General features: G+C 37.5%; 1 protein-coding gene across 4 annotated transcripts in view; it reads left to right on the top strand.

Moving 5' to 3' along the window:
• Nucleotides 1-27,092, top strand: part of ZFYVE28 (zinc finger FYVE-type containing 28) — a 164,788-nt gene that overhangs the window by 64,248 nt on the left and 73,448 nt on the right. For all 4 annotated transcript variants that reach the window (XM_040592482.1, XM_040592476.1, XM_040592469.1 and 1 more), the window contains exon 2: nucleotides 15,344-15,484. In XM_040592482.1, coding sequence (XP_040448416.1) covers nucleotides 15,344-15,484 — 141 coding nt within the window. The remainder of the gene's footprint in view (nucleotides 1-15,343; nucleotides 15,485-27,092) is intronic.

Below are 27,092 nucleotides of genomic sequence, written 5' to 3'. Positions count from 1 at the left end.
CATGTATTTAGTGGAAGGCTGCTTTTTTGGGTATGTAAATTTCTGATAGCTTGCACAGGCCCATAACGTAAAATACTGCTCTCTCTCGTTAAGGTTGTGTCTCCTTCAAGAGTCAGTTCGTATTTTTTCCTTGTTTGTTTTGAGCCTTTCTAGAAATTTTGAGGTAACACAAGAGAATAGTACACAGCTTGATAAAACCATATGTTTAGTGACATGTGATGGAAAATGAAGAGAAGGATACTTTACTGGCTTTTGGTTTGTTTGGGCTTTTTTAAATTGCAAATTATCATGTTTCATCCAGCTAAAATGCTGGTAGGGTCTTAGACAACCTCCTGTAGCTGAGGTCTTACCATGACACCAGACTTGTGTCTTTTCTGAAGAGGATCCTGTTATGATAAGAGATTTGATTTTTGTGTGTGTTGTAGGTTTTCCAGCCCTCAGCTGTGGGCTGAAAAGGAAGGGGTTATTCCTATTATGTAAGTCCATTATGCATGAAAACAATTCTCATAATCAGATATAGTGAATACATACCATGATTTATTATGGTTTAATTCCTTAACTTTTTCTTCAGATAAATATAACTTATTTCTCTCAAGGCTAGACATGCTAGCAACAAAACAGCCTTGGGGATAGTAGCAGGTTTTGGGGTGAATATCCTAAACATGGCTAGATGACTGTGAATACCGAACAGTAGCTTTGAGTACAATTCTAGGTTTAGGCCTGGTTTTAAAAATAGGCACAGAGAAAATCCATGTTTGAAATTAATTCAGGTGTTACTCCCTCTGGAAGAAATACGACTTTCTGGGTCGTGTCCTTAGTTAGCACATTGCTTTTCATGATCTGTTGTTTGAACACAGGTACTGTTTTTCAGGAAGTGATTTTAAAGAACTTATCTCCAGCTAAAAATAGTTGCTGGAGTAGCCCTCTCTCTATTACTTAATGTCCTTTTAAACAAAAGCCTTGGTTCCTTGGTAAGGAGCAATGTGCTTTGTACTGGCAGGGTGAAGGAAGCTGGAAAATGGAAGAGTGCTGTAGGACTTGGAGGTACAATGCAGTCACTTGTGCTTCATACATGGGGAAAGATGGTTCAGTGAGTGAGGAAGCCTACTCTGCCAAAACAAATTCATGTTTGCTGTGGCTGCACGTAGTGTAGTTGTATCTGGCTTCTAGCAGCCTGAGACTTTGGGGTGTCCCAGGGAATGAGTGAAAACCTTGGGTTTTTTTATAGTTTCAACTGTTTCGCTATAGTGTAGCTGTTAAGCAGTAAGCTTTTGGTAACAGTATTGTGACTTCAGCCTGTTTTTTGGAAGTTGACACCATAGAGTGGGTTTGGTTTACCCAGATTACAGCCTCCTGTATTGAGTGATGCTTGTAGTGAGGTGCACTAAGGCAAGACTTTACTCTAGCATCATCTATTGCAAGTTAGTATGTGAAATTAAAAGTATGAGAGTCATATTGTCTTCTATAGTTAATTTCTGAAGTGCATAATGGTGGTGTGCTGGAGAGTGTTCCCATGTATTGCAGAGGATCATACACAGGGATGGATGTTGAATCAGTATTGGCCTGGACAGAATGAGTTAAAGAGGAACTGAAGAAAAAAGTTTTCAATTTTTTTCATGCAGTCTATTTTGCTCTAAGTACTTTACAAGTTCTATCTAACAAGATGTCCAGAGAGAAATTAAGTGTATAAGAGAAACTTCTCCTATCTGCTCAGTAACAAGGCTGTTGAGCCACCTGGACCTGCACTCAGCCCAGTATTCCAGCTGCAGCAGTAACATGGAGCCACACGTACTACATGAGAGGAACGAATGGCACCCTGATAAAGGTGGGGTGGCAGACCACAGCCGCCTTAGGCTCATTTGTAGAAATTTGGTGTATATAAGACAAGCTCTTTTATGTATGCATCTGCTCTTCACAAGTGCTAATGGCTTTCTGATAAGAAGCATATATAATCATTAGGAAATCTAGCAGTCTCGTGGTTTTTCATGTTTTTTCTAATGAATTTATTTCCTGGGAAATAAAGATATTTGTAATGGCTTTGCTAGTGATCTAGCAAGACTGGGTTTACTTTGGAATGTGGAGATGCTTTTTGGAGGTGAGGTTTGTGTTGAACTTACAAATCCATCTTTTTAGTGATACCTTTCCTATATTTGTCCTGTTCTCAACACTGATAGATGGTTTAGCTTCTGTCTTTACCTGAGGTTTTTTTGGTTTTTTATATTCTGTACTTCAGATTTTCATTGCCTGCCTTATTGCAGTGTTTAGTGACATGTTAAACAATGACTACTATATTTCACATGTGGATTTTGTGTAATTTACATGCAGCCACTGCCTGTCTCAAACTGTTTTTTGTGAAACAATCTGTATTCATATACCTCCTGAAATGTAACTTTTGCCATCATTTTTTGCCATATTATGCCATATTATTTGCTCTATATGGAAGAAATATATAAGTGCATATTCCTGAAATGAGTCATCCTATTATAATCAGTTGGTACTTTCACCATCTTCCTGTAATTACACACACCCTCTCCCATAGTTAATGTCCTTTCCTTTGTCTTAGGTGGTATTGGGAACTGACTAGATGGTAGATTGTTGTAGGTAGTAACATAAACAATCAAGCAGTACTGCTTGGAGAGAAGCATAATGACAGCTTGAATTACACTGCTATGTTTTCAGTCCATTTTAAAAACATAATTATATTTTGTTGAGTATAAATAAACTTCAATATTCCTCAAAAATAGATGCATATCCTCAAACTTAATGTGTTCCAGGCTATATTCTTCTGCCTGTCATCTCCAGTTGATAAATTCTAGACTTTATTTTTGTCTCAATTCAAAAAGTAAATGAATAAAAAATGTTTCTCAACACATACTGTAATCATGGAAGTTATTCATAATTTTGAATGGTGTCTGTTCACAGCCCAATTGGAGGATGTGATAACATCATCCTCTGAAGTTAATGTGTTGTCTTGAACAGAGCCTTTAATTGGTTATGTTCTGTTTTATCCTAACTTGTAATGATTTTTAATGTATATCATTGATAACTACAAATAACATAAAAAGTATATCAAAGCAAACAAATAGTAGGTACAAAAAAAACTGAGTTACATTATATTGACATATATATTAGAAATTTTTTTAAAAAATTATCAGTCTCCACAATACTTTCTTTGAAAGGGAATACTATAGTCCACATATATTTTGATAAGGAAAACAATGTTGCTTTAGAAGTTGTAAATTATTCATTACATAAAGAAACAATTGCTTGACTAGATAAGTTAACTTGGAGGAATAACCTGAAGTGTTATTGTAAGACTCGCTATTAATTGTTGTGTGTTTGCAAATCACCACAAAAGTGCAAAATATAACTCTCCTTTAAGTATTTCTCAGCAGTTGCTTGGGTCATATATATTGAAAGAGGGGTTTTAGTGTTTAATAATGATTTGAGATTTTTTTAGATCATCATTGGTAGTCCTCTCAAGTTCTGCAGGCGTTTGCAGTCTGCAGGCTTGCCCATGTCATACTGGGTTTTGAAGATTAAAGTAGAGCTGGGCTCAGGTCTGGTGCAACACTAACCGCTGCTGGAGGTAGCAAAACTAAAAAGGCTACAGGTACTGGAGATAAATTTGGATGGAAGGCAGCGTGGTCTCTAAGGTAGCAAGTGAGGGCAAAAAAGATTTTAGTTCAGTAGGTTTGAACAGATGTGTCTCACCTTCAGAAGGAAATTGTACTGCTGTGCTTGTGGCAAATCTAGAGGGGTCTTTCTGTAGCTTTTGTCTTTGAATCTTTGAATGGAACAATGAAGTATTGATTGGGCTGGAGGGAGACTTGTCTGGTTCAAGCAAAGACCACAGCTGGAAAGTACTTCCAAGTTCCGACCTCTACTTGGCTTTTGTTACACAAAACAGAAAGGCTTGTGCAGGAAAAAACTAAGGGATGGGAGATGACAATTGTTATTTTTGTCTTGTTAGTTTTGGAGCAATTTCCTGTGTTTTTAAGCAAGTAAAGTGATCATGTGACTCTAGGTTGGACAGTTGTGTAAGTCAGGCTGGATGCAGCTATTACCATGTATGTTCAGAGGAGTCTTGAAATTACTGGGAATAATTAGTAACTTTGATTTCAGAGTTATTAAGCAACTTTCTTGACACTTTGATCTTATGTTGAGTATTTTCTTCAGAGAAGAATATTCCGTTTCTCAATTGAAAATCAATGCTTAACTTTGATCCAAGACTGCACGTACTCTGAACCGTCTGTCAAATGTAATATTCACAGCAAAACCAATTGAACTTTTTAACTTGGGTCATTGAAATGTGAGCTATGACTACTTCAGCAGGTGTTGTTCCCTAATGCTTTGGAAACACTACAATTATTTGCCCCATTATATGTGAGAAAAGTCATGAGTCTGTCTCTCGTTTTGGTGTGGTCTCTAGTTAGTGTTAATTTCTGAAGTCTGATTGAGCTGCAGAGCCAGTGCTGAGCAGTGATGGTAGGGAAGGACGTTCAGCTGTGGTGGAAGGCTAAGGTTACTGTTGTCTGCTGACGATACCTGCAGTAAGTGTTTACATTAAAATTGAAGTGAATTGTACATGTATGAATTAATATTTTTGTGTTACTTAGACATGCTTTGTTTTTCACAGATAAGAATTTCTTTTTTTTGGTATTTCAAGTGGAGCGTTGTTTTTGATATTGTTATGGAATATAACAAAGAACTAGTTTGAATTGTATCCTTGCCAAAGCATTGTAAATATTACAATAAGCATTACTGGTTATGCGTTTCCTTTTAGCAGCAGTTATGCAATTAATACCTTTGCCTCTTCTGTCATTTAGCATACTAGAGAAAATACTTGGTAACCAGAAATTTGCAGAATGCATGTGGGGAGAACCTGAACATGTGCAGTTGTAATGTGAAAGTGGTATTGCTGATCAATAAAGAATAATAGGCAATAGGCTGTACGCATTATAGTTTGCCTGAAAGGTGTTTTTGGGAATGTGGGAAAAGGGTCTCTTTGTTAAATAGGTAGCACCAGAATTGTGTTGGTAATTTTTATATTTACCTAAACAGGCAGCAGGTCTGAGAAACTTCATCTTGCTGGAAGAGGCAGTGTGTGACTTTTAAATCCTTGTATGAATTGCCGAAAGGTATTGACAGAGGGTTTGGGGTGTTTGGGGTTTTTTAGTTTAATTTCCCCTCAACAAATGAATATAGAACTGTCCACCTTGGGAAAATAGATATATCAGAAAAGCATTCATGTTGGTATTTAAGTTCTGTTTAGTTTTTGTGCATTCTGTGTGTTGATTTAAAAGGAACCTGTTTGGGCAGGGGGGGAATAGCTAAAGATTGATACAGCTTAGCCAACTTGCATGCTAATGTGGAGAAACGGTCAAACAAAAACTGAGCTAGCACAGAAAACAGGAATAGCTGTACAAACCCATTTGTTTCCCAGGAGAGATTTTCTGCGTGACCAGGAGACCAAGGACAAACCTTGAAGATACTGTCTGAATAGACCCAGGAATGCCTAATTGAGCAAAAAGATTCAATTCAGCAGGGGTGGTAGCAGGAGCGCAGGGGAGCCTTCTGCCATGCGTTGTTATCCAGCTAGTTTACTGTCTTGCAGCAAATACATGATTTTTGTGTACTTGAATATTATTATTTTTTATAGTCCATTATTTTAAACAGTCCATACTGTTTAAAAAGTTTTTAAAAGCATGTTCTAAAGTCCTCTGTGATCCCATTGTTGGTCTGTCTGGTGCCTTTCTCCTCTCTGTTCTTTTGCACTTTCTGGTAATTTTCAAAGCCACTATTCACCTTCAGGCATGCTTGGAAAAAGAATACTGATCTCTGTATGAAGTCCTTAAAAGTCATGAAGGTCCTTAAAGTTTCTTACAACTTCAGGTAGGTCACTACCTGAAAGTAGATGAGGACTTTCTGCTAAGAGAGATAATGTTAAGTACTCTGCCTGAAAGACTGTGCCTAGAGTGTGTTTGTTATTAGACATGGATGAATCTCCACAGATGGGTGCTGTGGTGAGCACAAGACAAACATCAGTTGAAGCTTCTTGTTATCTGGAAGACAGAATAGGAAATCCAGTTTGACTTACGATGACACTCAGAAAGCTAGTTGTTTATGTGCTGTAGCTGAAATACTGGAAGTAAGATAAAAAGATTTACGTATGCAGACATTCATTTGAAGCTATTGTTAGAAGGCAGAAGCTGGGAAAAGTTTCTGTGCTCAGGGCCGTAAAAGCAGTTTCTTTCATCACTGGGCTTGAACAGATGCGTTTCGGAACAAAGTTCTGATGAAATCCTTTTTGTTGCAATGATTGATTGTGCTAGTGATATGATGCCAAGGTAGTTAAATCCTGAACATCTGGCAAGGTGTTGGACCTGAGCTTACTGAAAGCCTCCCACAAGGCAAATGAGGTTATGTATGAACAACTTCACACAGATGACTGTGCTTTTATTAAAATAATACAGAACACCTCAGACTCATCAAAAGCAAGTTTGCTGGGGCAGAGAAATATAAAGATGCACTTTGAATATGAGGAAACCTAAGGAATGTGCTATGCCTGTTAATACCTGAGAGACTATAGTGTAACTGTTATATAGTCAGCAGGCTTGAACTCGTTGCTGGGTTAGGTTTCCCTCTTGTTAGAGTTAGTTAATCAGGGCATGGACGGAGACACGTATTTCATGATCCAGAAGTGAAATGCTGTATGTGGCAGATTCTTCAAAACAGGTTGGTACTGAAGAGCAAGGCAAAATTGGCATTCTACCAGGTCTGCTATGCGTGAGCAAAATACTGGAACTACAGACCTGGGAGGGGAAAAAAAATAATCTTATTAGGATATGTACATGCTAAAACAAGGTGGAGCTGAAAAGAGGTTGCAAAGCAATCCTTCAGCTGCACATAGTGGGGGTTTTGAGGTTTTCAGTTGTTCTTTGTTGGGTTTTAGATTTTTGTGTGTGGTTTTTTTGAGTGAAGTCTGATTCTGAAAGGAAAAAAGGGTATAGCAAACTAATCATTAGAAAGACATTAACATTTGAGGACATGTCAAAGAGGGCATAATTTGCCTCAGTGTTTAGAAACTGTTAAATATTTAGATACATCCATAAAACATATTGTAACATAACCTGTGGTGGGTTAATTCCCCTAATGCTGTAAGTTGCAAATACATGCAGTGTAGCAAGATGGAGGGGTTTGCATTACTTGAAGAAAAATACTTTGGTGCCACTTCCAAATGCTGTGCCATTCTTCTGTAAAATGGGGGGGCTGTAGATCTCAAATTGAATGTAATAAATCAACAAGGTGCGAAATTGGCTGTCATGTTGATAGATTCTGCAATGTTCTTAGTGATTTGTTACCTATTTTGTTTGAAGAGATACTTAATTTAATGTTTGAGTTTAAATAAAACAATCTAGACAAATTTGAGGCAAACTGCCTAAGAGCATTTAAAGAGTGATTTGCCTGTTTTGATATGTATCCTGACAAGCTGAATTTGCTGCTTCTAAGTAAATATTTGTTCTTTAACCTTTATGGTTTTGCAGCAGCTGAGAGTGAAATGTGATTATCTTAAGGTCAAACTCTTGATATATTAGCTGCAGGAGGTGGCTTTTGCTAAGTGTTTTACAAGTTCAGTGGGGTGGGGTGACCTTGGCTGGCTGCCAGATGGCCACCCAGCTGTGCTTTCACCCTGCTTCTCAACAGGCCAGAGGGAGAAAATAGGATGAAAAAGCTTGTGGGTCACAATAAAGACAGGGAGATCACTCACCAGTTACTGCTGTGGGCAAAACGGACTCAATTTGGGGAAGAGTTCTTGCTAGTTAAAAATAACCTTCTATAGGCTGGGTGTGGAGGCAGTATTGCAAGTTACCCACTCTTCACATGGAAGAAGTGGCTGTTCCATCAGTTCTTACACCTGCTTAGCATGTTGACTTCTCCACAGCAAACCCCCTTTCTATTCCTGAAGTCTGTCTATCTTTACTAGAAATGTAAGCTATGGTTCAGCTGCTGAGTGCTCCTGTTCAGCAGAGTACATGTCCGAAAGCTTAAGTAATAAGTTTTCAGCATATGCTATGTACTTCCCCCAGAAAATATGGATTTGAGCTCATGCTTTTCTAGATTAGTATTATGAACATTCGAAAATAGAAACTGTGCAGTGACTTAATCCATCATGAGTGAAAATGGACTGTGTGGCAGTCTCAAATATTTGCTGCTCCAGTTTGGTGTAACAGCTATCAGATTTTCCTTTGAGGGCTGGTATTAAACCATTCTGTAGGGGAAAAGAAGCACTTAAATGTGTGTGGGGAGACTGTGCTTGTATTGCAAAACCATCTGCCTGATTTTTGTTTTCCTATAAATCATTATCTCACTGATTTTTCTGGGGGGAGGGTCTTTGCTTAAGGTGCTGCTACTGTTTTATTTTGTTAACAAGCTGTTCACCTGTCTGTCTTGCTTGTGTAATGATATTCTGTAGATAAACACAGAGCAGCTGGCAAAGCTTTAAGCAGGCTGTAGCTTTTCTCATAGTGCTTGTTGTTTATGTATCCTCACAACCAATTCCAAATTGTCATATTCATTTTAGATTCCTTTTTCTTTTTATGCATGTGCCACACCACTTGAAGACTTCATCCTATTTTACAAAATATGCATGTTGAGGGGAATTTTTTCCTTGATGGATAGTACTTCAATTAGTTGGTAGATTAAAAGGAGAAAGAAAAAACACAACAAAAACTGAAATCCAAACAAAGAAGGCCCCAAAACAACTGCTTACTTGGAATAGCAGAGTTCTTCTTTAATAGGAAGAAAAAAAAAATTGCTACTAAAAATTGAAATTTGAATTTAGTTACCTGAAATTTTGGGTCGCATTCCTGTTAGAGCATGATTGTTTCTTACGGTTATTTGTTAGCACTGGGAAATCAATGCAAGATTCAAAGGACCTGTCCAGAGGAATGATGTAAGTACATTTGCTTACATATGAAGTGAAAAATCAACTGATGTTAGAACTTGCTGGTATTCTTTTCTGAAGGAATACCTTATATCTGTGGAATTTGTCATCTGCCAGTTAAGCCTACTAGTACAAATGTGACTGGCATAGTCAGTTTTCAATTGGGTAATTTTCTCTCACTGGAAGTCTCTTAATGTTCACAATGAATAAACTTGGGATGTTGTGCCTAAATCCTATTGCTTTGGGACAAAACACTTTTTCCTTCTCATAAGTCTTAGTTAAATTTAATTAGCTTCAAAGTAGCTACATGCAACATCAACTGTAAGCTTTAAAAATACTGTGTTGCCTCATCACTGGCTGTATTTAAACTGCTTAGGACCTAATTCTTGTGCCTTGTGCACAGAACATTACAGCTCATACAATTGAGTTCCTTTCCAAATTGTTAGGGTGACGTTTTCTGTACGTTGCAGTGTAGGATCATGTTCTTAATTTACACCATTTCCAAATTCTCATCTCAAACTTTATGTGCTTTCAATTCTGAAGTCCTTTTTCTGATTTCTGTGCTATGCAGTAATGGTTTGTATTTGGCAGTGTCTGATAATGCCAGCATTTATTTCAGGGAATGGAAAGTTTGAGGTTGACCCTTTTTATCTGGGTATGTGACAACGCATTTCTTTCAGTTCCCTGAAAATGGAGTAGGCAACAGATTTAGACTGAGAACTGGGCCCACAGTAATAGAAACATTTATACCATCCTTTCCCTTCCTAAAGGGGGAATAAAGGAACCTACACAGATGAAACACAGTTCCACTGATGTGAATGCCATGGCCTTTCTTTAAAGTGTTTTACCTGAGCTGTTAAGAGTTGTGGCAGAATAGAAATTGTTGAGCAGGTAGTTGATGTTGGTTAACCTTCCTGGCTAAGGAAGGGTAGCATTGTGTGGCACCTACAGCAATTAAAAAGTACTGCGCATGGCCTGTCGCCCAATATTGCCCTGTGATTGTGAATGCTGTTTCTGCAATGTATAACAAAATACATGTATTTGGTAAAGGCACTTTTTACCAAGTACTATCTTGAAAAGTTACCCTGATGGATGTAGGTTTACTTTGTTCCCTTATTGAAAAGCAATCTGGATTTGCCATCAGCAAAATGCATTTAATGAATACTTTCATATAGTTTCTTTCCATAGGGATCAAGTCAGGGTTTCTGAGCATATGGGAAAGACATAAATTCTTAGTGTTGGAAAAATGCCACTGAACAAGTGAGATCTGGAGCCTTTCATCTTGGGTCTGTGGATTTTATTTTAGGCATGGTTGGGGTTTAGCTGTTGTCCTGAAGCCTTTAGATCAGCAGTTCAGAATTATGAATATTATTTTCCAGACGATAACTGACAGGCATCAGAAGATAGTCATATCATTAGCTGGGATCTGGCTCATTTGCATGGTTACCTTGCTTCTGTTTTTCCTTTGGCTCATTTGGGATTATGTCTTCTGTCTCTTTTTGTGGTGGTGGGGGCTCTGTTCATGTTGTAGTGCCAGTAAAAGAAAAAGCTTCAACAATACCTTTACTTTTCTACAAAGGATCGTGGAAACCGGAGGGATACATTCCCTTTCATGTTCCAGTTATGGGCTGCTGTCAGTTATGTTTAAGGTGATGCATATTTTATGTGTTACTTGAAGAGAAGCAGTATTGATACTTGAAGGCTGTTGTTAAAAATCACATCAAAGACACTTGCAAGCTTGTTTCAAAAGGAGAAAATCTTCCCCAAGAACCCCTCTTATTTCTGGAAATGTATTTTTTCAAGGAGATTCTAGAATTACTGTATCGTTTGAGATTGATATGTTGGCAGCCTGGCTTCTCATTGTAGTATCAGTTTTCCATCCAGCTGTTTGCTTCTGTCCTGTATTGGGAAGTCTGTGCTAGAATTTCTTCCTTTCCCAGTTAGTTGACACTTCTTTTTTTTATATAACAGCCTCTGGTTTTGGTAGACCAGCTTGTTTACAACATGTGAGAATACCATCTCTTCAGCTGATAACATGCAATTAAGTAATCTTATAGACCTGTTACTGATTTAATAACCTGTAACAGGTCTCTTAATTTGTTTTCCTTTTAACATTGTCATAGTCGGTATACATCCTGTTTGAAAAATCAAATCAGAATTCATTGTGCAACAGGCTGAACTAACCTCATCCTAGTTGCTCTTTACTAGTGGGACTTCATGGGCAAAACTCGAGTGTAACTGGTGCAAGAGTTAATGCAACTTTTTCATGTGAACAGTTTTATACTGACCTTGTGGATGGCAGGCAGTCTTGTGATTTTGATCTCTGACCTAATGGGAGTGGTACCTAATAAATAGTAAAAATCACTAAAACAAATATTCAGCGAGTGATCTTTCACAAAAAAGACACATAATGCAGTATTAAATGACATGGCTAAGTGTTTAAAACAAAGTAACTGATGGCGTGCTGATTCTGGTCTTTGTACTGAGTGGAGTGATAATTGATGTATACCATAAAATCAGGATAGTAAGTTACGACTCACCTAAGTGCTGATTTCAAATCTGTGAATGTACTCCAGTGGTATGGTAAATTTTGTCCTGGCCATATAGCTACGCAGGGTAACTTGAACCATTTGCTGGGCTGAATCCATTTGAATGTTGGTTGTTGAATATAAACAAGTACTAAGACAGAAGGTGCAGGGTATACCTGTAGAATGAGATAGCTACTTGGATAGTTCATACTCAGGACAGTGTTAGGATGGTAACAGATTGAAAACCACAACAATACCACCACACACAAGCTTACACAGAGCCCAGCAAAAATTCCCTCCAAAACTCAAAACTGTATGTGCAACCTACAGCTGCAGCCATGGTTAAAGGGGCTTCTGCAGTCTGTGGATCTGGAGAAAGTCAAATAAGTACTTGGTGCTTTAGTGGAAAAAGGTAAAATGAGCAGTATCTAGAAGTTGAAGTCCAACAAATCAAAACAAGAGTTTAGTTGCATAATTTGGTGGTAAATGTGATTAATTCCTGAAACAAACTACCAGGATAAGTGGTAGGTTCTGGTTTAGGTGCTTTCACATGAAGTCTTTCTATTAATTGCAGCCTCTGAGAATGGGAATTAATAATTCTTATTCTGCCAAGGAATAATAAGTAATTTGGAGGGAAATAACTAAACCATATGTTGCATAAACTGAAAGTAAACATTGGCTTTGAGCATGGCACTATCTCTTATTTTCTGCTACCAATTGGAACAAATTGAGTTTAGAAAGTTGTGGTTATTGGCTTTAAATGGCCCCCTGCTAAGAGATTTAGTGTCATGCAGCTTAGGCTTGCCAGGGACCACATATGATTGACACAGTTAATCAAAGATCATGCAACTAATCCACACCAAACATAACACAGTAGAGAGAACTCAATTAAAACTATTGTTCCTTCAATTTAAAAGATCAGCCACATGGGAGCAAGTATCTCAGCCTTACTTGTTTTGCTTGAGACCAGTCTTAATAAACTGCCTTATTTTGCTTCCCCAGTAGAATTTAGATGTTTATAAATCAGCAGTCATGCTTTGCCACAATTCTACACTTCTCCTGCATCTTTAGTTAACAACTTTGTCTAGAAAGTTTTAATGAATGCTGATGAAAAAAGTAAAAATCTGAAATAATAAAGATAGTTGGGTAGTGGAAATGCTGAAAGAAATGCTTTACTGAGCCTTACTTTATAAATGCAGAAATGTAGAGCTAGACAAAATTAAGTTTGGTAGTTTAATTATAGGCTTTCCCTCTTATTATCGTCCATTTTGAATTTTGTTTGTTTCCCTGACCATCTATTGCAAGCTTTACTTTTCTCCCTGGGCAGGCTGTAGTGAAGACATTATCCAAGACTGTAAATTTTTGAGAGTTTACACTTAGGTACTGAAACTACTTAATAATAGATGACATTGAAAGTATTAAGAGGAAGAATATGATTGGAAAGGCTCTGTGTTTTGTAAATAGTGGCTGTTTAAAGAAGAAAAGAAACTAACACTTTGGTTACTACATTTCAACGGCCTGAAAATACTTTTCATTTCTGACTTGCTTCAGAATTTGGGTGGTGTGAAGTAGTGGTGTAGGAAGCTGCCGGGCAGTGTGACTGTTCACAGCAATATTAAAGGTAGCCTTAAATTCACTATATTCGTGCACAAGTAAGGCATGTAGGAACAGGAGTTGATGCCTGTGTTTTCAGGGTGGATTGCTGTTGTCTCATTAAGTTGCTGACTGGGAACCAATTCAGCATGTAACACTGAGGGCGTATTTAGCATCACCTGACTCCTTGATCCTGTCAAGTATGGAGGATGTATACTGTTTTCTTCAAAAGCTGTTAATACTCTGTTATTCCTTTTCAGGGACTGAACAGCTGTGCAGGTTTTAATGCTTTTGCACTATGAAGGCCTGAAAGGATTCTTTTGCAGGATATGTATCTTGTGGAGGCTAAAATAGGGATTTTAACAATATGGTGTGGTATCTTATGTTGAAATTCTTTTTGGAAGTAAGAAGCAAAAATAAGTGCGTTTTTTCAGGGACTCCTGACACCATTTAGTAGTGCTCTCGCTGCTTCTGAACCTGTTTTGCTGTTGGCAGAGGGTTGCCATTAATCTTTCTGTGTGATCGAAGACAGTTCCTGTCTTCTGGACTAGCACTGCAGAACTGGGTTTATGTGAAGCATGAGATTGAGCTTTCCAATATGCCTTTATCACCTCTATTAGTGCTTTAAACCTGTGGTTTGCTTACAGCAGCATTACTGATCCCACTGCATCCATATGCCAATCCCTTAAGAACTTTTGGTGTTTTGTCCTTTTACAATACTGAAAATGTTTCAGAGAGAAAATGCTGTGGTTTACAAGATACCTCTCATTATACCCTCAGTGGTTTTGTCCTTTGCCATTTGTTGCATTTGGTGATGTTGACTTTTAAAGTGATGTTATCTTCAGTTTAGCTGTTGACTAATTTCTTCACTGTATTACATTTGTTTCTGTTGGTACATGTTCTGCTCTGCTGTACTCAGCTTGTACATCTTATTGAGTTGTCATTGAAAATGTGTTACTGGGTAATTTCTATGCTGTTGCTATTAACTTTAGTTTATAAAAGCAATGTTTTCTTTTAACCCAATGGATTTCTGTACCTGGAAGCTCTCTCCTATGTTGTCGTTTTTTCCCAATGTTGGAGTCGCTGGGAAATGCTTCCATGCAACTTTGTCTCTATTTTTACTGGTTCTACACATAAATAGGTCCTTCTAAAAGTATTTTTGTATTGCTTCATTTTTCAGTGCATTAAGAATCAATTTCAGACACTTTGCAGCTATTTTTCAGTAGTATCAGGTGGGTTTTTTCTTTCATCTAGTGACAACTAACTGTAATACCCAGTCTACAGTTAGTTTATTAATGTTTCTGATGCTGTGATTAAAAACAACTATCTTGATTTTATATACATCTGACAAATCTGTGTAAGTTTTACTGATGACTACTTCAGAATAACTTCAGTTTGTCTTATCTGAGCCCATAAATGTTTAACCAAGTTGCTGGCGCCTGCAGGTAGGAAGAGGAAGGGAGTAGCTCTTTTACTACTATTTATTTTTTTTTACTACTACTATTTACTACTAATAAAAGGGGTAAATTTTTAGTAATGTGTCTCTATTTTTGGTGGTGTATTGTTTCATTTTTCTGTTACTGCTGTTAAAAGTGCTGTTTTGTTTTTATGTGGCAAAAAATCCTTTGTGATAACTCTGTCCTTAGCCACTTGGAAGACTTGTGGCATAGTTGCCATGCTGTAATGCCTTGTTTAGTCACATGATTTGCTTTGTGAAGTCTTTACATCTGTTGGTCTATGGTAATGTATCTGGTAGATTCAGTACCTTTTACCTTTTGTGGCTTGATTGTTGTGATACTCAAAGTGAAGATTCTGACCAGGTAGCAGTGTCCATCGTGTTGCAGGGGTTACCACAGTGCTTGGTAGAGTATCACATTGCTTGATAGATTTCGGGGGGGTGGTTTGTTTTTTTTTAATTTGGAAAGCAACTTTGTCTTGTTTTGCCTAGAACTGAAGTGTTTAATAAACAAAACCGGTGATTCAGTTGTTTGCTTCACCAGATAATTATGGCACAAGTAGTAAGAATGCCAGGATGGTTTTGGAGATAATAGTAGCTGAGTAAAGCCTCAAGTTCATTAGGTGAGAGGTTTGGGGTTTTTTTTCAAGGTAGAAAAAATTTCTAAGTGTGCATAAATATCTCAAGAGCACTCTTTTCTGTGCTGCCACAGTATTTATCTGGCTTAAATGTAAAAGAAAAAATGCAATAAATTAGCTGAAGTGGGTTTTTATTTGCAAAAATCATGTCATTTTGTATATGTCTCTGTTTTCACTACAGAGAACAGACCCACAGCTCCTTGCTCAGTTCTACTATGCTGATGAGGAACTAAATCAAGTAGCAGCTGAACTGGACAGTTTGGATGGAAGAAAAGACCCACAGAGATGTACGCTGCTAGTCAACCAGTTTCGTTCTTGTCAGGTAATCATAATGGCACTTTACTGATTTTATTGACTTTTTTGTGTACATTAAATGTATTACATTATTATTTATTGTATTAATTAGTTCTTATTGTCAAATCCTTTTATAATGAACCTTTGGCAGATCTATGCCTTACCTTAGTTTAAAAGGTATATTTTTTGAAAACACGATCCATAAATTAAATCTACTACATCTCACTTAAGAGTGTTGATGCTTTCCCTTCAATAAGAACATATATTAAAGACTTTGTTTCTTTTACTTAAAATAAGCATACAGACCTTAATAGAACATAAGAAATAATTCAAAATTTCAGGCAGGATAAAGTAGCTATGTCTTTTGTGGCTGCTCAGTTTTCTGCTAACTTTTCGTTAGTAAATGAACTACATAAAGACAGCTGGTACCGTTGATGATTTATTTTTTTTTAAGGGATATTATCTGCTTCATGTAAATAGTCTTGAAGATGAGAGGAGCTACTGAGGAACCAAGCAGAAGAGGGGTTTTATCTGTAAATTTTGTCAGAAGTATGAATCTGTGTCTGAGTTGCTGTGGTATAATTTAGTTCACCTAATACGAGACTCCTGAGAGCATTTGCTGAAACTACAGCTATAGTTTGACTGAGGCTTGAAGGGAGAACAACCAGAGACTGCTAAGACCAATTAAGCTAAGTCTAGCTTTCTAACTTGGATGGTTTTCTGATTTGAATTATGTCCTGGTTTTGGCTGGGATAGTTAAATTTCTTTCTAGTAGATGGTATTGTGCTGTGTTTTGGGTTTAGGATGAGAGTAATGTTGATAATACGCTGATGGTTTTGTTTGCTGCTATAAGCAGTGGTCAGGGACTCTTCAGCTTCTCATGCTGCCTTGCCAGCACTTGCTTTGGGGACACATGAAGCTGGGAGGAGATACAGCCAGGACAGCTGATACAGACTGGCCAAAGAATAATGCATACCATATGATGTCATGCTTAGTATAATAAATTAGGGGAAAAGCTGGCAGGGGACCACTGCTCAGGAACTGACTGGGCATTGGTCAACAGGTGGTGAACAATTGCATTTTGCATCACTTGTTTTGAATATTCTAATTAATTTATTATTATTTATTTCCCTTTTTTTTTCCTGTCATATTAAACTGTCTTTGTCTCAATCCATGAATTTCACTACTTGTTTTTTCATCTGATTCTCTTCTCCATCCCACTGTGGTGGGGAGCAAGTGAACAGCTGAGTTGTGTTTAGCTGCCTACCAGGTTAAACCATGACAATTTATTAAGAAAAAAATCAGAAATTGAAGAACAAATTAAGAAAATATAACTGTCCCTCTCATACTGTATGCCATTCTACACCAAGCTTTTTCAGTAGTAAAATTCAATTTTTTAGAGGTATAAACTATTTTTGTGGTACACTTCATACTTGCACAAATGCTTTGATACTTCCTCTCCCAGTCATGCCCAAGAAAAACAATTCAAACTGAAGTAGGTTCAAGTCCAGAAGACACCATGCTCAGGTTGTAGGAGGATTTCTGTATCACAAGTAAATGCTTCCTGTCAAGTCAAGAGAATTGTAAGTGGAAAGACAATAGTAATTAAGAACTGTTTACATCTCAGCCAAGTGAAAAATGGCAGTTAAGTGTAAAGGTATGTGTTTTCCTTCACCCATTGCTAGAATTTCTTACTGTTATTACTAATAAAATATACCAAACTTCATTGTATCAAAGAATTTAATCACTAATCAAGTTGAGATGAATTTAAGGATAGTGTCCTGATAATCGTAGCAAGTGTTCACATTAATTTAGCTGAGTGTTGAAGTGAAAAAAAGTCAAGTATTATGTGCTTGATTGCAGGATAATTAAATTTTAAGTGTGTGGGTTTTGTTTTGTTTGTTTTTAAGAGCACCTACAGAGAGAGTTGACAGCGTATTATTATGTCAGAAACAATATTAATACTTCTAACCTGAATATCTTCAGTTTTCTACTGTACTGTCCCTAGAGAAAAATGCGGAGTTGAAGGGTTGACCAAACTGGAAATTGTAAGTTTAGTAACAATCGAAATTTCAGTGACTTGGAGGGGAAAAAAATAGTGAAGAGATTTATCTCAAAAGCTCATTGACTTCAGTCTGCTGTGTGATGGATCAGCTGTAGCTAAATCACACTTCTACCTGACTTGTTCTTATAAACCTCCAGTAATGGACCTTCCACAAACTTTAGGCAAATTCTTTCCAGACTGGTTTTTTTAGGAAAGGTCTTCTGGTAAGAAGGGTGGATGAACAATATCATGGTGCAAGATCATCTCCCTGTTGGTTGTTTTATCCCTGGAGATAACAATTTATTCCCTGTTTGTCTGCAGGTTCTCAGGCTTTCTGATTTGTTTCTTGTACTACAGGCAGACCTGAGGAGCTGTTCTGTTCAAAAAGTAGCTTCTCTGAATGTTTCACTTATAGGAATGCAAGAAATGCAGAATCTAATAGCTCCTTGGTCAGTTTGCTTGGCTTGTTATATCGTGACTCACCACCTTGTGACTCTTGGTACCTTCTAATGCCTGGTAATTTCTTAATTTGTCACACAGATTGATGTTACTAAAACAATCTGTTGCTAGAGGTGAAAGAAAAGATGAAGATGGTTTTATTTTTTCATGTAGCTATTCTTGTAATTTTGAACTTTCAAAGTTCTGTAGACTAGGTCAGATGCATTGTCAAATGTCCTGTCAAAAATGGCTTTGCTAATTAGGACGTTTATGATTATTTTGTAGTCCTTTGTGTAAAATCAAAGTTTTCTGCTTTTTCTGTTTAAGAATGTCATGTAGATGCCAAGCAAGGGGAAAGGGTCAGTATTTTAGTAAGGATTCAGAATGTAAGTATTTGCTAATCAACCATGGCATGGTAAGAGGAAAAAGTAGTTTTAGCCTAAGGTACGGTGGAGTTTGAGGAAGGTGGAGAACCAGCAGCCAACTCTGCGGTCAAAATGGTTGTAATGGAAGGTTGTGTATGTGAATGTAGTGATAGCAGCTACAATGTGCAATACTTCTGTGATACCTGCAATGGCAATTACACAATTCTGAGACCTGTTTTTTTTAGAAATGGGCTCTTTGAGTCTTCAGGCAATGGTTTTGAAAAGGAACTTGAAACCACAGAACAGTTAACCAAACTCACAGTCTTTGCATAATTTTTCCTTTTTTTTTTGTTTTTCCATTTATTAAGGTTTCCAGGTTATTCCCATTTTTTTACCTCCATAAAGTTTACAGAGGCATAGTCTTTCTATCAGGTTTTAGTGTGTTCTAGGGACAAAGTTTTCAAAAATCTATTGTCCTTTTGTCTTTTCATCATGGAGTTATTTCATTGTTCCTGGATTGCTTATTTTCAGATTTGAGTGTCTGCTTGATTAACAGATGTTTTGAAATTTGATTTCATTTTATTAGCTAGAGAAGAAAAATACCTTTTAATTAGTGTGATATTTCTGAAAGACCAACAAGTCTTAGAAGTCGATTCTTTTTAGAGAGAGGTTATATTCTGTTAGCTCTTCAGATACTGTTAAGATCCAAGATTTAGATCATTGTGTTTTTAGCTTTTGGTACTATTGCTAAACTGCTGTAAGGTTACTATAGTGTGTGAACAGATTCAGACAAAAACAGAAGGACTCTGCCTAAAGGATGTAATGCTTTATAGTGGACATCATATTTTTTATCTTAAAACCAGCAGTATTAGTGAAGACAACTTGAAGGTATGGTGCATTCTGTTATTCCTGTGGATATGCAGAGAATATCAGTCTTCAAGACTGATACTTCTTTAGTAAAGAACTGTAACTCTAAATCTCGTCTTACACTGTTTTGCCTTAGCACTAAGTCATTTGATTATAAAAAATATTTTTTACAGTAAATTAACTTTTTAAAACTTCTGAAAGTCTTGCAACTTGAATTTCAAATGCTGTGGGCTGACTATAGCATGATGCCGAGTGGTATGTATCTGAGTAAGAATCAAGGTAATGGTTTTCAAAGCTTCGCGTCTTATTTTTACATTAAGGTGATATAACAGTTTTTCCTAGTTACAGTAGCCTGTTATCAAAATGACATGCCTCATTTTGCTTTGGTGTTTGCATGTCTGGTAGAATATTGTAAGAACACACCTATTAATACAGTACCTTGCATTTATTGTGTGGTTAATACCTATCCAACAGAATAAAACATTTCTTCCTCTACTAGTTTCTGTTAAAGTTGACATTTACTTCAGCATGAAGAGGTGCATGATGAAAAGCTATGCAAGTTTTTCTTAAATGAAAGAAGAGGTTAGATAGGGTGTCATATTTCAGTTTTTTGAAATTTTATTGTTCATTTTATAGATGATAATAGAGGGAAAGTACTTTTTCTTAAGGAAAACATGCTTGCATCAGTGAATCTTCAGTAATATGCAGTGCTGGTTCATCTGAGGGATTTTTCCCTGCAACACAAATAATTCATGGAAGTATTTTTGTTTTAGTGGTATAATAAGGTGTCCTTTTCTAGGCTGCTCCCAACATCACATGGTATTGAATTTTATAAGTAATGGTACTTTGCTACACTTTTTAATTTATCATTCTTCAAATTAATTTGCCTCAATCATTGCTATTTTCCATAGATTAATATCTTGTTACTGGAGTTGATAAACTGGTTTAAAATAAATTTTCAGCTATTTAAATAGAATTAGGTTTATTGTTACATATTACAGAACTTAATTGTTTTTTTTTTAAGAGCAAAGCATAAAAGAAACCTTTATTTCTAACTCAGAGATTTTGTTAGGACTTCATAGGTGCGTAAGTACTTTACATTGTGGAAATGTTTTCAGGATCATAGTACTTGCTGTTTCAGTATACTGAGAATTACTTCTCCGCATACAGTAGCAAGGTCTCAGAATAGCATATGAGTCAGTTCCTAGCATGATTTTATCAAAATTATTCCTTGAACTGCAGATGGTGTCTCAGCAATGTGTAATTCGATCTGTTAAAGTACACTGAGAAGGTATTTGCCCCATCAGGGCACTGACTGAAGCAAACTGCGGACTTGCCTGGTTGTGTGACCCCTCCCACTGTACCACAGAATAATAAAATGCAGAATTTGTAATATCCGTGAAACATGACTGTTTGTGGCTAACTGCTCTGAGCGATGGATGTTGCATTGACTGGTAGCATATTTTACTGGCTTTTCATTCTTTTTTCTGCTGTTTGCTTGGGAATCACGTTCTGGATAACTGTGACTGGCAGTCCAGCATTTTCAAGTCAGCTATCAGCAGCTTTAGTATGCTATAACGTTAGGCTTCAGAATGTAGGCTTTAGTGGGCTCCTTCATGCGTAGGTCACTCCTTCATACAGTGGGTGAGCAGCAGACACCTATGAATCTGAACCTGATTACCTATCACAGTGTAAGTTAATGTTGCTGAAGAATCGGAGCCCTTAGAGAAAACTGAAGCATATTTCAGCGTTGTTATGGCTTGTCTGTCTCAACTTCTGTAGAAATATAAAATAGGTGGTGAATGTTCTTGAATTCTTCAAAAAGGAAGCCTTAAAGGAGCAGTCTGTCCCTATGTGTCAAAGGGCAAGCTGGCGGGGAAGATCACCAGCCTGGCTGAACAGAGAGCTTTGTCTGGAACTCGGGGAAAAAAGGAGAGTTTAACACCATTGGAAGAAAGAGCAGGCAACTCTTGAGGACTTCAAGCCTGTCGTGAGGTTAAGCAGGGCAAAGATTAGAGAGGTAAAAACCCCCAGCCAGAGCTCAGGCTGGCCACTGCTGCGAAAGATAACAAAGTATTTTTTAACAAAAAACAGGAGGAGGGCCAAGGAGAATCTCCATCCTTTATTGGATGCAGCAAGGAGTATTGCCACAAAAGATGAGGAAAAGGGTGTAGCCTGGAGAGAGGGGGGCTGGGGGGGACATTACTGCTCTCTACAACTACATGAAGAGGTTGTAGGCAGGTGGGGGTCAGTTTCCTCTCCCAGATAACAAGTGAGAGGACAAGAGGAAATGGCCTCAAGTGGCACCAGGGGAGGCTTAGACTGGATATTGGGAAACATTTCTTCACCGCAAGGGTGGCCAAGCATTGGAACAGGCTGCCCAGGGAGGTGGTGGAATCGCCATCCCTGGAAGTGTTTAAGAAAACCGCATAAATACGGTGCTTAGGGAGATGGTGTAGTGGTGGACTTGGCGGTGCTGGGTTAATGGTTGGACTTGATGATCTTCAGAGTCTTTTCCAACCTAAATGACTTTATGATAATGCTATCAAAAATGCTGTTTCAGCCAGGCTTACTCTGTATTTCTTCCAGCTCAATTTAACAGGTGAGAGACATGAGTTGAGAATCAAGTGTCAATAACAACAAAGCTTTGTCCTGTTGTAAAGTTATAATTGCTATGTAACACTTACACCATATAGGCAGAAGGAGCTTTACCATAGAGTGTGGGAAGAGGCTAAAAATGGGCTGTGGGAAACAATGAGTAAAGAGTAAAATGCTGCCAGGAGCCCATCTGGGTAATCTCCTTTGTCACAAAGGAGCATGCTAAAATCATAGAATCATAGAATGGTTTGCGTTGGTAGGGATGGTAAGGATCATCTACTTCCAACCCCCTTGCCACGGGCAGGGACACCTTCCACTAGACCAGGTTGCTCAAAGCCCCATCCAGCCTGGCCTTGAACATTTCCAGGGATGGGGCATCCACAGTTTCTCTGAGCAACTTGTTCCAGTGCCTCAGCACCCTCACAGTTAATAATTTCTTCCTTATATCTAACCTAAACCTACCCTCTTTCAGTTTAAAGCCATTCCCCCTTCTCCTATCACCACATGCCCTTGTAAAAAGCCCCTCTCCAGCCTTCCTGTAGCCCCCTTTTAGTGCTAGAAGGCTGCTTAAGGTCTTCCTGGAGCCTTCTCTTCTCCAGGCTGAACAGCTCCAACTGTCTCAGCCTTTCCTCATAGGAGAGGAGCTGCAGCCCCCTCATCATTTTTATGGCCCTTCTCTGGACTTGCTCCAGCACGTCTGTGTCCTTGTGCTGGGGGCCCCAGAGCTGGATGCAGTACTGCAGGTAGGATCTCATGAGAGCAGAGTAGAGGGGGGAAAATAACGTCTTTCAACCTGCTGGCCATGCATCTTTTGATGTAGCCCAGGATATGGCTGCCTTCCTGGGCTGCTAGAGCATGTTACCAGCTCATTTTGTTTTTCATCTATCAATGCCCTCAAGTCCTCCTCAGGGCTGCTCTCCATCCGCTCAACCTCCAGTCTGTATTGATACTGAGGATTTTCCTGTCCCAGATGCAGGACCTTGCATTTGGCCTTGTTGAATCAAAATCAAATCTTTAATTAAAAAAAATTATATTCTTCATCTTTGAAATATGCTTTTTGTGTATCTTAAAAGAATAAAAACATTATTTGCTTTCTTAAGCTGGAGATGGATGGATAAGGCAGTCTAAAAGTAGGGTAGCTCCGTATGTGATACTCTTTAGTGTCTCATGGAAGCAGTGAAGATTGTTTGATAATGGGTTACTTAGTGTGTCGTTACCACATTACCAATTTCAGCTTGATACTGGGAAACCAGTCCAGTAACCTTTCACCTCAGCTTGTACCATGTACATGGGCATATTTCTATATTGCTTTTTTCTTTGATTTAGTACCCGCCCCAAATAAAAAACCACCACCACCACACACAATGCTGAAGTCGCTGCAGGATTTGCAACATGCCTAGTAAAATTCCCTGAGTGGAAGAGGGCCATGACTGAGCTGCAATGAACTGTGTTATTGAACTTGCATGGATATCTTTGTAGTGAGGAAATGGAAAGGGTCTTCAGAGTGTGACTTCTGAATTTTTTTATATACATATTTAAAAATAAATTAAAGTTTGTGTAGAATGGAATGACAGCCCAGGTGGTAATCAATAATGCATAAGGGTGAAACTGAAGCTAGATTGACAAGTTGATAAATAATGAAAAGGGAACTTATCTTTGTATACAAAATACAATTAATTTTTTATCAGTAAAAAAAGGATGTAATTATATTATATTAAATAGTTCATGCTGAGGAAGCCATAGGTTGTTATTGAAGGGACTGTGTTGAGTTTATACTGCACCATCTGCTTGCAATGACCACATTCATTGCATGCAGACTCCTATGGAAAAATACTGTCTTAGGTGGAAGATGAGGTAGTCATCCATTTAAAACATGAGGCCATAACAGGAGAGCAAGATTAATATTTTATCTGTACCTCAGTTAGAACAGGGAGTTTTTTGTCCAGATGTCACAAGTTTTGTTCAAATTAAAAAATAATGGTATTTTCTTCTTTGTGAAGGAGAGCCCAGCTGTAGAAGGCTCTTAATTTCTGAGGTTTTGAAATATTCTGCTTAAAAAGATAAGATGTTTCATTTCTTAATGCATGATTATCTGCCCTAGATAATACTCTTTCTATTAAGAAAAATTGACACATTGATATTTTGAATATTGACTTAGTGGACCCAAGATGTACTGGTATAATTCCCAGAGCATTTGAAGGCTAAATGAGGACAGCGGAGCCAGGTCATTTTAAAACTGACTTTTCTCAGCGTTTCTGAATTATGAGACTATATGAGATCCAATTCTGTAGGAATTAATGTAATGTGACATGGCTGACTATCAGGGGCTTTATAGTTCTTCCACATTCTTCAACAGTACCATCAGAGGATTGCTGTCAGCTCTGCTGTATTCCTCCTTTTTAGTCTTTTACTGTTGCAAATAAGGATAAAATCAGCCACTGAATTGTTATGTAGTCTTACGACTTAAATAAGCTGCTATTTGTCGCCTTTCCTCCGTGTGTGTGGTAGCACCATGTTAGCACAATTAGCAATATGTGCAAATTATTTATTTGGTGACATTTCCATACTTGGGGATTAAGTCTTGTTTTCCTCTGTTAGAAGCTTTTTTGCTTAATCATGTAAGAAAAGAAACCTCCCCCTTTCCTTAATATAATTTTACTTTAATGCTCAGGAAATATGATAAAAAAGGCAAAATGTTTTTTTAAACACAGTTTTTAGCAGTGGAATTTAGTTTTCATTGTGACCTTAACATCCTTGAAGGTTAGTCTGGCATTTTCTATATGAAATAATTAATAAATTAACTACTTCATCCATTTTCAAGGGAGAAAACATCAATACTATAACACTGTGTAAATTTATATTTCAAATACAAATAATAGATTATGATGAATAATTGTGGAATATTGTGTAACCTTTTCTCATGTGTCATAAGTAAGTTTTCATTAAACAAAAGAAAGCTTTTAGATGTTTACATACTATGCATTGGGCCCAACAAGAATTTCTACATATTAGAAGGAGGGAGGACAAAATATTTTGCAGTTTGAGAGAACAGATGAATTTCAGACTGCCCTTTTTTTGCTGTTCTCTGATGTAAAGATAGAGTGGTTGTCTTCTGCATCAAACTTATGCTTTGGAATGTATTTCTGTTAGCTCATTGCAGCACAATGTTCTTGAAAAAAATGCAGGCTTTAAGACAGTAATTTTAAAAACTTAGACATTTTTGAAAGATTTGCATGTGTTAGCAAGTTAGTATTGCTTCACAGAATTTTCAAACGGTTGATGTGGAAACAGCTTGTGATAAGGAAAAATTTGTTGTCAGGTGGTAGGCCTTGCTACTACATGCTTTTGCACTACTTGAGCACAAAACTTTCCATTTTAAAGGCTGTGGGAAGTAAATACTGGTGTGAAATGAATTATGCAGAAAGTGTGCTGTGTTCGGCAAGAATGCTTACCTTTTTGCTTATGCCATCTACTCCTGCTGGATTTCCAGTTCAAAGTAGTGCTATTTTTTCAACACTTTAAAAAGTAGTCTTGAGATAAACAGCAGTATTACCCCAAATACACTATTCTTCCTGCTGCAAAGCAAATAAAGCTAACTTTTTATATGCCAATACCACATCTTGTTTCATAGTTCAGGAAAAAGCTAGAATTTAATTTAAAAATACAGTGTTCTTGATACCACTGTATGATGTACTATGTATAAATTTTTGGTTTTGCCCTGAGAATACCTTTTCAGTTCTTAAGGTTTCTGTAGATGAAAATTATTTAAGCAAATAGAATACAAATTTCTCTTTATTGCTTTGATATCTCAGTTGCCCCAGGGTATCTGTAAGTACTGCTAAAGTTGTTTTTCCACTTATATAGTGCTCATAATAAAACAGTGCAGGAGTTCATGGAGAAGCGTAAGTGATTATCTTTAGGCTGCAAAGCTTGTTGAATTGATTTGTACAACTGAGACGCTAAGTTAAACCGTGTTACTGATGTAAGCTCTTGTAATTTTTGCTTTAGAATTGTTCTGATACTTGGAGGGGATTTTCTGTTTAATTTCCTTCCCCCCTGCCCGCCCCGCCCCCCCCCCCCCCCCCCCCCCCCCCCGTAAGGTCTGATGTAGTCTTTTAAATAAACAAGGATGAATCCTAGCTGCCTTGCAGAGTGATGTCTATTTTTGACTGGCATGATAACTGGGATTTCAAAATATTTTTCATTTTTACACATTCCTGTGCACCTCTGGCCTCGGTGTCAGCCCTGTTTATTATTTGTATTATTGTCCTCCATATGGATTTTGCATATTTGACTTGAAAATATTTTAACCCTGTAGCTGGAATGTGAGGAGTTCTCTCAGTAGATCTAATTAATGTATTTCTGGCTGTCTGGCTTATTCTGCAATGCAATTAAGAGTCTGAAAATACGTCTTATTTCCTAATTGATGAAATAAAATTTTGAAGGTATCCCTCAACAGGGAAGGCAGCATTATCTTTATGTAATTTTTTAGGAGATCCTTAAATCACTTAATTACAGTATACAGACAGTAGAAATGATCCTGGACCTGAACACTGTTATGTTGAGTGGAGGTCATTAAGGATCTAGGATCTGCAGTTTTGAGGCAAACTGTTGTCGGTTATAACTCCTTATGTGGTATTATACCACATTGGCCTTTGTCTTTTGTCTACAGCTGCAGTACTTCAACATAACTATCTCAATTTTTTATTCACTGAAGTCAGAATGTTGTTTAATGCCAAATATGTTCTTTTTCTCCTAGCTGGTTAAGGTTTCTAAATCTACCGGTGCTGTGGATTAACACCGCTAGGTTTTATAACGGTATTAATGGAAATGCGTAGAGTGATTTCAGATGGAAATATATATGTCAATTTGAGTGGTTTTGGTCAGAGTCCTATGAAAACTTCAGCAGCTGTGCATGTGGATTGCCTAGTCTTTGATTCAAACAAGCCCTTGGGCACTTGGTTAGAAATGTTAAAAACATTTTAGTTTCAGTAAATCTCTTAGCTTTATTGCTTGGATATGTGGTTGAGCATGGGCAGACAAGATAAATAAACTTTGATTTCATAAAAAATCTGCAGAAACACGTATTTCTGTGTTATTACATGTAGTTCCTTAGGCATTGCATGGTTCATTGGTAGTGTCAGTGTAAAGGTTTTCCATTCCACATTTGCACTATTCTTGTTCTTATCCCCTTACTTCAGCACGGCACCCCCTCAAAGCACAGTTTCCTATTAGCTTAAACTGATTTGAGACTGTGCAGCCATCAAAAGCGGTAGCCTTGTCTGTCCTTTCTTCCAGCACTAACCAGTGTACTGCAGGTACCT

This window comes from Falco naumanni, chromosome 1 (assembly GCF_017639655.2).
Source record: "Falco naumanni isolate bFalNau1 chromosome 1, bFalNau1.pat, whole genome shotgun sequence".
Classification (NCBI taxonomy): domain Eukaryota; kingdom Metazoa; phylum Chordata; class Aves; order Falconiformes; family Falconidae; genus Falco; species Falco naumanni.
The sequence above is the reverse complement of the archived record's forward strand: the minus strand, read 5'-3'. Positions and strand labels throughout refer to the sequence as shown.